The sequence below is a fragment of the Chenopodium album genome, chromosome 17 (genome assembly GCF_948465745.1).
Source record: "Chenopodium album chromosome 17, dcCheAlbu1.1, whole genome shotgun sequence".
In the NCBI taxonomy this organism is placed as follows: Eukaryota; Viridiplantae; Streptophyta; class Magnoliopsida; order Caryophyllales; family Amaranthaceae; genus Chenopodium; species Chenopodium album.
In genome coordinates this window covers 35,299,911-35,314,113 of record NC_137850.1, presented here as the reverse complement: position 1 = coordinate 35,314,113, position 14,203 = coordinate 35,299,911, and the positions used below count along the sequence as shown (strand labels likewise).

Below are 14,203 nucleotides of genomic sequence, written 5' to 3'. Positions count from 1 at the left end.
AAGCACGTGGAAATGGATATACATTTTGTTCGAGAAAAGGTTGCTTTGGGGCAAGTTCGAGTTCTACATGTTCCTTCTAGATATCTGTAGACACCTGATTGTGTCTCCCCAAAAACCAAACCCAGTGATGAATATCTTTCACGTCATTGATTATCGAACGAAATGAAAGTGTTAAAAGTCTTGTGATGCGGTTGTTTTTATTAAAATATCCTTCTTTTTGTTTTCGAAAACCTACTCTATTTATGAAAATAGCTAGTCCAATTTAGTTTGGTCCATGATAAGGGTCCAATAAAGGTGTAGTTGGGTTGGGCTCGCAAAGAGCTTTCCAACGATATATTATAAGCCCAATTCCGATGAATAATGAGGAAGTTATGACCAAAATACTAAGTTGGGCTCGAAATGAATTTTATGTGTAGCCCAATGATCTATGGGAGGGCCTATTAATTTTTATTCCTAAAAGTTATTAGGATTGACTTTTAATCTTTTAGAATAATCTAGAAGGTTCATTTAAATTCTAATAGAGTTGGGATTGATAATTATATATCTTTGAAAAATAAAGAATTTGATTTCGAATAAAATAAGTGTTTTATTATGATAAACGTATTTTAAAACTGATTAACGCGGAGTCTACTTACTTAATTATATTAGGAAAAGGATTCCGTACAAAAGCGTGTTTATCTTTTAATCTGTCGCGAAACGACAGACCTTGTCGCCATGCGTGATTCTTGTTGCATGGCGCTGAAGCCAGTTTTATTCTGAGTCAAATTTGATCTCTTGTTGCATGATCAATTATGTGTATTGGAAACGATATAAAATTTGAAACTCAAACATTAAACATTAACTAGAATTTTCATTTGAATTTAAATGAAATTTCAAAGATAGCGGAGTTTGCAGCCAAATTAAACAACCAATTAAAAGTTGTCATGTCAAATTGTATGTGGGGACCACATACATTGTTTGTATGTGTAGAATTTGCCTCATTCAAATAGAAGTATAGAACATTCAAGTATGATGATTACTCCATGCAAAAGTCTAGCTTTGAGGGAGACATATATGCTCATCCTTATGCATTATCGACACCAATTCAGACAAGGTATTCAAGTTTGATTCTTGCATGAAGATAACTATTGTGACTTAGAAAATTATATTAATAATATCATTGGATTGATTTTGAAAAGCATTATGAAATGAGCATCTTGTAGCTTTGATCATGCAAAGAAAACTTCAGGAACAAGGACCTTGTTGATGTAAACATTGTTATTTACAAACAAGTAAAATATCCTATCTTATTTTGGGATATTAAGGGGATGACCCTATTGGTATTGGCTTCAAATTTTTAGCCTTAGCTCGCTAATGCAACACAATAAATAATTAAAGAAGTTAAAGATCAGGAGAATTGAATCGCCAAAGAAATGAGTAGATAATCATGATAAAAGATGCATACGATTTCCATTAAATAAAAGATAAAGTTAGGGCTACATACAATTTTACTACAAGAAGGAAGGATTACCTCTGTTTTTTACACAATTGGAACAAATGGATGATTTTCAATACATATGTTAAGTAAACTAAACTATCGCTTTCCTGCCAAGACAGGGGAAACTAAGAAAGCGCTATAGAAAGCTTAAAGAAAATGAAATGCTTTATTTTGTTGGTTGAATCCTTGATGTATTTTCTTCTGAGATTCTTCCTCTATTTATTATATGCAAAAAAACCCTTGAAAATCTCCCCATGATCTCTTTGTAACTGCTAGTTGATTCACTCTGCTTGGCGCCAATAACTTATTTGAATTAAACTCTACCTGCATAGAGGTCGCTCCTTATCTTTGGGCTTGATACTGTATTCAACATTCTCTTGAATAATAATGATGGTCCATTCAACGTTGGATCGTCCAATACTTAAAGTCAAATACCTCACATCTATGGTCAATCTCCCCTAAACATGTCGAGGTCAACGCGAATCAACGAAATTTTATTTTTGGGTGTAACAACCCCTTAATTACTCGAGCTTTGAACATAGAAATTGCATAAATTAGACAGATAAGGCTTTGAGTCTCATTGATTAGGGACCTCAAGTATGGAACCCTAATAAAGATTTCTTCCTAGACAAATCCTAGTTCATTCCACAAATGGTTGCATTTGTATGAACATCATAGGATTAGTTTATAAAACCAAGTTTAAAAATTCATTTGCAAACTTAAAACAAAAAACATTGAAACTTAGTAGATTTGGACCCTTGAATTTACCGATTATGCGCGAGGCTTATTTCAAATTTGATATGAGAAAGCCAAAATTTGATGTAAAAATATATAAATCTGATGTAAATATGTAATGTAGTAAAAAATTGACATTAGAATGTATCTGACATTAAAATATTTGAATTTGATGTAAAATAGTCAAAAAGTGATATGAAAATATCAAAATCAGATATAGATAGAAGTCAAAATTATTTAATGCAAAAATATCAAATTATGATTTTAAAAAGTTAATTTGATATTAGAATGTCAAAACCTTGTTTTTTTTTTTTTTAAAAAAAAAAAAAAAAAAAAAAAAAAAAAAAAAAAAAAAAAAACTAAAATGTGATGCAAAATCTTCTAAATATGATATGGAATAGTCAAAACCTGTTTAACAAAAAAAACAAACTTTGATGCTGATACCATAAATTAGACTCATTGTGAGTTCGACCTCACACAATACCTAATTTTTCCTAAATAATTGTCCAATGTACATGTTAAGTTGTTTTTATAATTTTGACCGCGTCTAATTATGTATATATAAGAAGAGAAAAAAAACATTATCAATTTGGATCTTATTAGATTCATATTGTTATGAATTTTCAATATATCGATCAACTTTGTATAATTTTTACTAATATAAGGTCAAAAAATTAATGGTCAAAGTAGTGCAATGGAGACCACACAAAATGCAAGGGAGTAGCACTTAGGGAAACAGAGGGAGTAGAAAAAAATCTTACTTACTACATAAACACTAATAAGTAATTAAAAACAAAGGAGAATGTTTGTATAATAAGCGCCTGTTCTGATTTACTGAACTGAGCTACACTGAACGGAACATAACTAAAATGAACCGATTAAAGTTGAACTGAACTGAACTAACTGAACTGAATAGAGCTGAAATGAATATTTTATGAGAGAAGAAAATTAGGAGCTGAAGTGAACTGAAATGAACTGAACTGAAATTAAGTTGAAGAGAACATACCCTAAATGTAGGCAAATATATGAATAAACTAAGGGCGTGTTCAGCAAAATATAGTTGTGAAGGTTAGGGTTGTACACAGTTTGGTTGGAATCGTAACCAAACCAAACCGTATTTTAGCGGTTTGGTTTCGAATTTTTTGTAAATACGGTTTACGGTTTGGTTTGGTTTTTCAAAAATTACAAACCAAACCAAACCATAAACCAATAAACCGTATTTTAATATTTATATAATTTTTAAATAAAAAAGTTAATTATTATGTATTGTAAAATAATTTTTAAAAAAATTATACAATCAATACTCAATACTTTAATAGTCATAGGTCATAATTTGCTGCCAATTTGTTGTTGCTGCCAAATAATGAGTACATATAGGCGCATAGCACCTATTTATTTAGCATGTATATATGAGGGCGTTTTGGGGTTTTCAAAATTTCTTCCGTTTGATTTTTTTTCTACTGTGGTACATTCATGTGTATTATTATGCTATAGTGGTACATTCATGTGTACTATTATGCATGTATAATGTACCATTAAGTATAAGTTGTCTTAATAGTAATTTTTGTGTACTATTAGAGTAAACACAATGGTTGACCACAACAATTGTGGTTATAGGTTAATTTATTAATTTCTCCATCTTCCACCTCACCTATAACCACTCTTATACCCATTTAATACCCAATGTCTCCTAATAGTTAACCACAACTTTTTGGTTATACATTTTCTCTTTCCTACTTTTACCCAACCCCACCACACAATCTCTCTCTTAAATCCTATCATATATAAGTAATATAACTAATGTACTTGGTAATAATCAATCAAAATTAATACTTCCTCCGTTTTTTAATAGATGCAACACACACTTTTTCACGATATTTAAAAAATGTGGGGTTCACATGATATAATACACTTTAAAATGGGATGAGTGGTTGTTAGAAGTGTAATTTAGTGGGTCATGTGCTTTAAATAAAGGAAATAATATAGTTTTTCCCTAAAATAACTTTCCATTTATAGTGTGTTGCAAGTATTGTGACATTTCCATTTTAGAGAAGTGTTGCAAGTATTAAAAGACGGAGGAAGTAATTATTATTAGCATACATTAATTAAATAAAATGACTTATGTTTAAAATTAATGCATTATTTTATTTAATTAGTAAGTAATTAGTCGTTTATTAAGAAATACACAATAATTAAGAAATACACAATAATTGAAACTTTACTAAATTTAATTGATAATAATAAAAATAATACATATTCTATCAAATGACAACAATCTTTAAAAGATAACAGCGAACCGTGATTGAGTACAAATACAATAATTTAATGTTACGATTATACAACTACTAACGCAAATTATTTTTGCCTACTATCAACACCGAATTTGAGCCACATATGTTCAACTAAATCTTTCTTCAAGGCTTTATGCATAGCTTCATCACGAACACGAGCTCTATTAGATATATAATTTTCCAAACTTGCAATTCGATTGTTGCTATTTTCGAACTGAAAAGGCTCTTCATTATTTCTATTACTTGAAGACACATTTGTAGCTTGATCATATTCATTTGGATCGTAATACGTTTTATACGTATCTCTTTCATCCTCAACGATCATATTGTGCATAATGATACATGCAATCATTATTTTTCCTAACATTGATGCGTCACGAGCTAGCGCGGGATTCCGTATTGTTGCAAAACGAGCTTGTAGTACTCCAAAAGCACGCTCAACATCCTTTCGTCTAGCTTCTTGTAATTTGGCAAAAAGACCTTCTTTTTCATTTTGTGGTAGTGATATTGTAGGAACGAATGTTGCCCATTTAGGATATATACCATCAGTGAGATAATACCCCATATTGTATTTCTAGTCATTCACAACATAGTTAATAGAAGGTGCACGACCTTCAAAAACATTGTTAAACAAAGGGGATCCATCAAGAACGATAATATCATTACGACTACCTGGTGTCCCAAATTAAAAAAAGCATGCCAGATTCAAAGATAATATGATGCCACAGCTTCCAAGATTAATGTGGGTTTACCCGGTCTTCCAGAAAACATACCTTTTAATCGAAGTGGACAATTTTTCCACCTCCAATGCATGCAATCAGTAGAACCTAGCATGCCTGGAAATCCTCGACGTTCACCAATTCTTAGTAGTCTTACCAGATCTTCTTCATTGGGCTTTTTAAGGTATTCATCACTAAAGTAAGAGACAATTCCTTCCACAAAATGTTGTAGTGAATCTCTTGCAAGAGATGCACTAATTCTAATGTAGTCATCCACAGAATGAGCAGAGGTGCCATAAGCTATTAGCCTCATAGCAGTTGTGCATTTTTGCAATTCGGAGGAACCAAATCTTCCTGTAGCATCTTGTCTTTGCTGAAAGAAGGGATGACGTTCTTCTAAAGTTTGCTTTATTTGGAGAAATATATGTTTGTTCATGCGAAATCTACGACGAAATAACTATGGAGGAAACACAGGATGGCCAGCAAAGTAATCATTCCATAAACGATTGTGTCCATCCTCACGATCCCTTGGAACGGGGATCCTTGGTGCCCTTGGAACTTGATTTAACATTTGATATACTTCAATTGGATGAACACAAAAACTTCATCCATCATTCGGTTAACAAGACGATTGGCTTGCCTTCGTCTTTCATATCGTTGTGTTTGGCTATTTTCTGAACTGGATGAGGAATTAGAAGAGTTAAAGCTTTCGTCAGATGACATGTTATTAAAACCAAGTTGATATGAGAATGAAAGGTAGAAGTTTTTTAGGGGAAAAAATGGATGGTTGATCGAGTGAAATGCATCTCATCCATTTTATAGAACAAATGTGTTTGGTATGTAGTCATCTTTATTGTCTTATATTTGAAGTCTTGCATGCATGCATTGATTCATAAAGAAGTTAATAATTTTTCAGTAATGTAGATACATGCATGCATTTGTATTGTCAATATCACCTTAGCACTGTTATGTACGTAAAAGCAATGTAATGTTATTATTACCTTTTCAGTGTTAAGTACATCAGTGTACAATATTTATCACTATTACCTTTTCAGTGTTAAGTACATCAGTGTCTAGTATCTAATATTTGCTTTTCAGTGTTTGGTACATCAATTCTTTTTCAGTGTAATGTAAATCAATGTACATCTTTTGCAGTGATATATCAAAGTGAATTGGTGGGTTTACTCAGATCAATAATAATTGTATGTACATATAAAGCGTATAATACGATTTTAATACGGGATATGTAATTAACTTCTTTTTTTATTGATAATGACATTACAATATAACATTCATTCATATCCTAAATCAATAACACATTAAAAATTGTCAAAATAAAAATTGGACCTCAGTACATAAAACATAAAACTAAAAAAGAAATTAATTGAAATTAAGCAAAATTTAAACTATAATTAACCATACACTAATACATTAGTCTAAGGGAAACAACTTCTTCAACAAATTGCTCCTTAGTTCTTGATCTTCTGAAGATAAGTTTGGCTTTGAATCGAGATGTTTAAATAACTCCATATTAATTTTCTTTGCTTCCTTGCTTCTCTCTCCCTTTCTAGTTGCAACCTTGTAAGTTCCACTTGATTTTCAGATTGCCTTATAAGGTTCATGTTCTGGGCAGTGTCCAACAATTGTTGCCATGCTCCAAGTGGCATGTTTGCCATCTTGCTTTTTCCTTTATTTTTGCTAGATTTGTTGCTGGAAGGCAAGCCTGAATACCCAATATCACCACTGGTTGGTGTTTCTAGGTTTGATGAAGATGAGTAGTTGCCAGCTTCATTGATACGTGATATCTTTGAGTCACTTCCTTGAGTAAATGTTTTTTGCTTGCATTTTTGAACAATATCTTCACTTAGTTTCCACGCATCATGTTGTATCAAAATGTCCCAAACATGCTTGTCTTGAAAGGTTTTAGACATCAATGATGTCTTTGTTTTTTCAGCAGCATATATACTATATGATGCCTTCATAACATCTTCATCATTGTGACCACTTCCCTTTCTTGATTCGACATGAGCATGAGAACCACAAAATTTAGAACATAAAGCATTGATCCTTCTCCAACAATTTCTAAGTTGCTCCGAACCCCTCATTTTCAACAAATCTTCTCGTGTTACCCCGTCAGTACCTTCTTCGAAACACCTTTGTTTGTATTAACATTATTATACATTTCCTCAATTTTCCTCCTCCTTTTGGTTAGTGTTAGTTTTTTTTATTTTGACTAACCTCAAGCCAAGCTTTCACAAGAACCAGTTCTTGCTTTTTTTAACCAAAACTTTGTTTTTCCATCTTGATTGCCTCCTTCATGACCTCTTTCATTGTCGTCATCTAATGCATTCGATGTGTATGAGCAATTGAAACTCGGAAATGCACCATCATCACCTTGTGACATAGGAAATGTTGAATCACCTTGAGAGATTTGAATATTCTCAAAAGATGGGATAACATTTTGAGAATATGAATAATTAGGATTTTGTGGTGGTTGAAAAGGAAAAGAAGTGAAAGTACTTGGATTTGAGAAATTGAGATTTTGTGAGCCATAATTTGAAAATTGTTGAAAATTTGTATCTAAATCTGAGTTGAGATCAATTGGAAGGTTAGAATAGTAAGGTTGAAGATTTGGATTATTTTGGGGTTGTGATGAGTTCTGAGATTTTGTGGGGGGGTTTTTTCCTATTAGATTTTGGAATATTCATCTCTACACAATTTGATAATAAAAAGAGTAATATTCACTAAAAAAAAATTGTTTCAAAATACCTCAATATTGGGCTCGTTTTATAGAGAAAAATAAAATAGAGCCGTTTTTTTTTATAGAATTGTATTTTAAAAATTATGGCCGTTAAAAAAATTACAACGGTTATAAATTGAGAGCAAATCTCAGTCATTGATCAAAGAAATAGGTGTCACAATCTCAAGAAGCCATGTCATTATGAGTGACTATCAAAGGCAATAAATTATTACACCAAGTTTCAATAACCGGTTTCTACTAATCAGGTTATTGAAAATTTCCCCCAAAAATTTATCTCTCTTCATTAATATTATTATTCCACTTTCGCTCTCTTAATAACCAACCTCAATGGTTGATGGCTAGGCATGCTCTTATGCACGTAGTGGTACTTTTTACCATTATATTTTCCCTCCACCTTGGTCCACTCTCATGTGACAAACGTTAACTTAATTTCGTGAATGTCATCCTATATGTTTGCTAACATATAGGTGCTATGCGCCTATAGTTATTTCCAAATGACTATAATGTAGTATGATTTTTTTTTGACAAATGTATTATGAATTTATGATTGTTATGTATTATTTTTATTATGTGTTAGCACTTGATTAGTTGATTGTTATTTTTATTACGTAGTATAACTTTGTAGTACAATTTAATCCCTTTGGGCTAATTATTTAAACTTTATTATGATATTATGAATTAATGAAGTATTATTTGAAAAAAATTGTCGTCCCATCATAAATCGCAAACCAAATCGAACCAAACCGTATTTTGGTTTGGTTTCAATACTAAAATGGTTTGGTTTGGTTTGAAAAATTGACCAAAACTCAAACTGCACCAAACCAGACCATGTTCACCCATAGTGAAGGTAGTTGTTAGATGTATAGATAGCTTTTAACTGTCAACAAGCTGTTAGTTGTGAAGATAATAATTTAGGTATGGTAGTTTGGTAAAGTAGCTGTTACATATAAAAATCAATATTTTATTTTTAAAACTATAGATTAAATTTTCAACAGCTACCTCAAAAGTTATCTCAAACTTCAAAAGTTAATACACTAGTAGAAAAATTCTTTTTGGCACCGAGTTAATGGCACCGGTTCTTAAAAACCGATGGGAAAAAGATTAGGTGAGATTTAGTATAATAGAAATGCCACCGGTTCAAACCAAACCGGTGCGAAATTACTGAAATGGCACCGGTTTACCGGTTCAAACCGGTGCGAAATTACTCAAATGGCACCGGCTTACCGGTTCAACCCGGTGCTAATAAAAAAATTCCGCCCTTTTTTTTTTCCCCTTTCTCTTTCCCCCTTTTCTTTCTGTTTTCATTTTCGTCGACCCTTCTCTTTTTTCTCTTTCTCTTTCTGGTTCCCTCCTCTTCATTTTCACCCTTCTCTTGAATCCGCCACCTTCCTGCTTCACAGCCGCCACCTGCACCAAAACCCGTCCCTTCTAGGAATGGCAACGGATCGGATTCGGATCGGATGGAGCTTCACCCGCATCCACCCGCATCCACCATCCGCTCCACCCGATCCACTCGTCACCCGCAAAACCCGTCACCCGCATCCGATCCATCCGTCATCCGCGGGTGAAACGGGTGGATCGGATGATAAACGGATGATAATTATAATTTCTAATATATAAATTCATGAATTTTGTTATTGCATATTATTGAAGTTAATACATCGAATTATCGATATTATGTATTACCCTTGTAAAAAAAACATCAAGTGTCGCCTTTTTTGTCCCAAGTAAAATAAGAACAAAGTTTCCCGGATTGTCACAAGTTAAATAAAACAAAGTTTCCGACAACTAATCAATACAAACTTGCAAATATGCATACAACATTGCAAATAGTTTCAAATTACACAACATTATAAAAAACATGAAGTTCATTTGTTATGTTCTTCCTTCAAAAGTCCATGAAATCTTCATCATCCTACATATAATAAAAAAAAAAGTTAATATTTTATGCGTAAAATTTACTAATTTAAATAAAATTAATCCAAATATTTGTTATTACCGAATCTAAGTCAACAACTTCACTACTATTGCCACTTGCACTTCCAACATTTGATTCTTCATCATCTTCAAAGATAGTGGCACAAGCTAGAGCATTCTCCATAGAAAGAGCTTCATAGAATTTTAAAAAAAAAATTATGTAAGGAAAATTACAATGAGTAGTATTAAAAATTTAATGAAATGCCACAAAAAATAATTAAATTTACCCGAATAGTCTCCTTGAATCCAATTTTGCAAGCACATTAGAGCTTCTACGGTGTTAGCATGAAGCCTTGAGCGATGGGGACTAACTACTCGGCCACCCATGCTAAATGCACTTTCCGATGCAACGGTAGAGGCGGGAATAGCTAGAATATCCTTTGCTATCTTTTGCAATGTCGGGTACTTGAGTTCAATATGCCAAAATTTCAAAATATCAAACCCCTCACTCTCCGGATAGGCATCCTCCTCCAAGTAATGGTCCAACTCCGACCTCACATTCACCTTTCTTGTTTTTGTTTTCTTAGCCTTACTCCACTTATCTCCCACATCATCATCATTAGAATTACTAGAAGACATAGATCGTTTTCCATTCACATTGCATTGCATTGAAGGTGTTGAGCTATGAATATCATTCTCTTGATACTCATACAAGAGGTCATACAACAAGGTTTTTACCCTTTCAATTTCATTAAAAGCATTATCATCATATATGTCATTGAAGTAAAACTCCACACATTCTAATTTGTTCCTAGGATCTAAAATTGCAGCAATTGCTAATATTCCATTTATGTTAGACCAATATTTGTCAAATTTCTCAATCATTTTTTTGGACATATCTCGAATGATTTGCCTATCACTTGACAACCAAGATCTCAAAGTAATCTTAATCTCACAAACTAGACGAAAGAATAAATTAGAAGTGGGGTACTTTCTACCGGAAAAAATTTCAGTCATTTTATGAAAAATTTTCAGCTTTTCACAAATTATTTCTGAAAATTCCCAATCTGTTTCAGTTGGAAGAACAAATTTCAAACGAGGGTTTTGACGTTTAATACTTGTAAACACATCTTTATAAGGAAAAGCACTAGTAAGCATTAAATACGTTGAGTTCCACCTAGTTTTACAATCCAAAACTAATTTCCTAGCCTCCTCACCTTTCACCGATTTCACCTTGTCCTCAAACATCTCAACCCTTTTTTGAGTTGCTGCCCAAAATGCCACACAATCACGAATTCTCTCAATCCCACTACCAATAACATCCAAACCATCTTGCACAATCAAATTTAAAATATGTGCACTACACCTCATATGCAAAAACTTACCCCTTAATATAAGGGATTGATCATTAAATCTTGGGATTAAAATATCAATCATGGCATCATTTGTTGAACAATTATCAACCACCACAGAAGAGATCTTTTCAGCAATGTTATACATGTTCAAAGTGTCCAACAAAACTTGAGCAAGTGTATCTTTTGTATGTGGACAAGGCACATAAGCAAACCTATGGAATGTATAAAAAACAGCCCACATAATACACCGAAATCAGTAAAAAAAAATATGCACGGCAGCAGCCCACAAAACCTCAAAAATTAGCATAAAACATACTAAAAACAGCCCACATAAACACCCAAATCAGTAAAAAAAACCAGCAATGCAGCAACCCACAATACCTCCAAAATCAGCATAAAACACACTAAAAACAGCCCACATAAACACCCAAATCAATAAAAAAAAATCAGCAATGCAGCAACCCACAATACCTCCAAAATCAGCATAAAACACACTAAAAACAGCCCACATAAACACCCAAATCAATAAAAAAAAATCAGCAATGCAGCAACCCACAATACCTCCAAAATCAGCATAAAACACACTAAAAACAGCCCACATAAACACCCAAATCAGTAAAAAAATATCAGCAATGCAACAACCCACAATACCTCAAAAATCATCCATCAAAACACACTAAAAACAACCATAATTACAATAGTAGAAGTATATTGGTTACCTCAAAGTTTTATTGCGAAGTACCCAAAACTCATCGATGTAATGAGATGTTACCGCCATGTAACCTTTCCTTTGATTTGAAGCTGTCCACATGTCGGTAGTGATGGCAATTCTTGACCCATTACCCTCTAATATTTTCTTTAAACTTAATTTTTCACTTGTCATCTTCATAATGTCAGCCCGCAAGGTATTACGTGATATTATCTTGAATCGGCTATTCAAGCTACTCACAAACCTCCTAAAGCCTAGGTGATCAACTATGGATAATGGATATTCATGCATTATAACCATGTTTGCCAACTCCCTCCTTGATACTTCTTGGCTAAAGTTATCATTTTCAACCCTTACCGATCCGTCGGGTTTGCGATTAACACTCAATAACTTTTGTCGGATATCAACTCTTTGGTTCTTTCTAGAGCACCTTAGATTAATATGGTCCCTTAGGTGTGAGGTCCCATTTTTGGTAATAGCGGACATAAGTTGATCACAATGACGACATTTTGCTTTCGGTTCACCATTAACCGTCAACTTCTCAAAGTGATCCCACACCGTTGAAGTTGTTTTTCTTCCTCTTCGTGTTGATGCCTCACTTCCTTCTTCTAAAGTATTGTTGGGTGGACGAGGAGGAAGAGGAGGTGGTTGCATTGTAGTTTGTGGAGAAGGGGAAGTAGTATGCTGAGTGGAATGAGTTGAATCATCATAATTGGATCCAACATCATCCACATCAATCGTCATTTATATCTGTATGTATACAAAATATAAGTGGACTTATTCAGATTTACTCAAAATTCAGATTTACATACAAAATACAAAGCAGAACATATTTTAATCAATAAATATATATACTCAAAATTCAGATTTACATATAAAACACAAATCAGAAATAATGCATAAACAGCAAATAAAACACAGCATTACATCAATATAAATACACTTTCCATTAAATTAAAACCCATTACAAACCACAACATAATACATATGAATATTAGTAGGTCATTCCACCAGATTACTTGATTTATTTCCTAAGTCCAATTGAATGAATGTAATGAATTTTAAAATTTATAGCAAGACAGCAATATAATTTAGCACTAGTGTTATGAAGCATAAAGTAATTTTTTCTATAATATATTCACAAGAAAGCAGAACATATTTCAATCAATAAATATATATACTCAAAATTCAGATTTACATATAAAACACAAATCAGAAATTTCAACAAATCAGATGGGTTCACATCGTCACAAAAATTCACAAATTCAGATCTACAAATCAAGTCAATTACTTCAACAACTAGAAATTATTAGATGATTACTTGATTAGGCTTTACACTAGTAGAATAAATTAGAACAAACTAAAAAGAAAAATACCTTGAAGGGCTTGAACGAGAATAAAATAGAGGGAGGTGCGTGAGGATGGTCGGCTGTCGCCGATGAGAGAACCCGCCGGATTGTCGCGAGTGTCTGAGTGAGAAAGAATCAGCGCGAAATTGATTGTCTGAGTGAGAGAGTGGAGGTGCGTGAGGATGGTCGGGCTGTCGCCGGTGAGAGAACTCGCCGGATTGTCGCAGAGCGGTGGTGAGGGACTGAGTGTGGCGAAAACCGCGAAATTGAGACTGAGTGAGAAAGAATCGGTGCGAGTGAGAAAGAGGGAGGTGCGTGAGGATGGTCGGGCTATCGCCGAATCGTCGGTGAGAGAACCCACCGGATTGTCGCAGAGCGGTGGGTCGGTGGTGAGGGACTGAGTGTGTCTGAGTGAGAAAGAATCAGTGTGAGAGTTTGAGAGAGAATGAGGGTGGCTGGGTGAGTGGGTGCCTGGCTGGCTGGGTGGTGTTCAAAATTAGGGATTAGGGTTTCTGAATTTAGGGGGGGTTTATATATTTATTTATTAAATTTTTATTTATATATTTATATATATATATAATTTCGTACAGTTTTTCAAAAAAAAAAAAATTATAATTTCGTACAGAATTATTTTTTTAAAATTTATATATATATATATATATATATATATATATATATATATAATTTCGGGTGGATGACGGATCGGGTAATAAACGGATGACGGATCGGGTGATGGATGATGCGGAGCCCCACCCGAATCCGACCCGATCCGTCACCCGCTTCATCCGTCATCCGCCCTTCATCCATTTAATGCGGATTTTCGTCCATTAAATTAAATCGGGTGGATCGGGTTGGCGGATATCCGTTTACGATTGCCATCCCTAGTCCCT

General features: G+C 33.5%; 1 protein-coding gene across 1 annotated transcript; it reads right to left on the bottom strand.

Moving 5' to 3' along the window:
* Positions 1-4,567: 4,567 nt before the first annotated feature.
* LOC145588874 (uncharacterized) lies at positions 4,568-5,068 on the bottom strand. Its single transcript, XM_081645469.1, has one exon. The coding sequence runs from the start codon at positions 5,066-5,068 to the stop codon at positions 4,568-4,570; it is 501 nt and encodes a 166-aa protein (XP_081501595.1).
* Positions 5,069-14,203: the final 9,135 nt, after the last annotated feature.

Bases quoted from the DNA above. Each gene is read 5' to 3' on its own strand.
- LOC145588874 (XM_081645469.1), bottom strand. From the start codon at position 5,068: ATGGGGTATTATCTCACTGATGGTATATATCCTAAATGGGCAACATTC.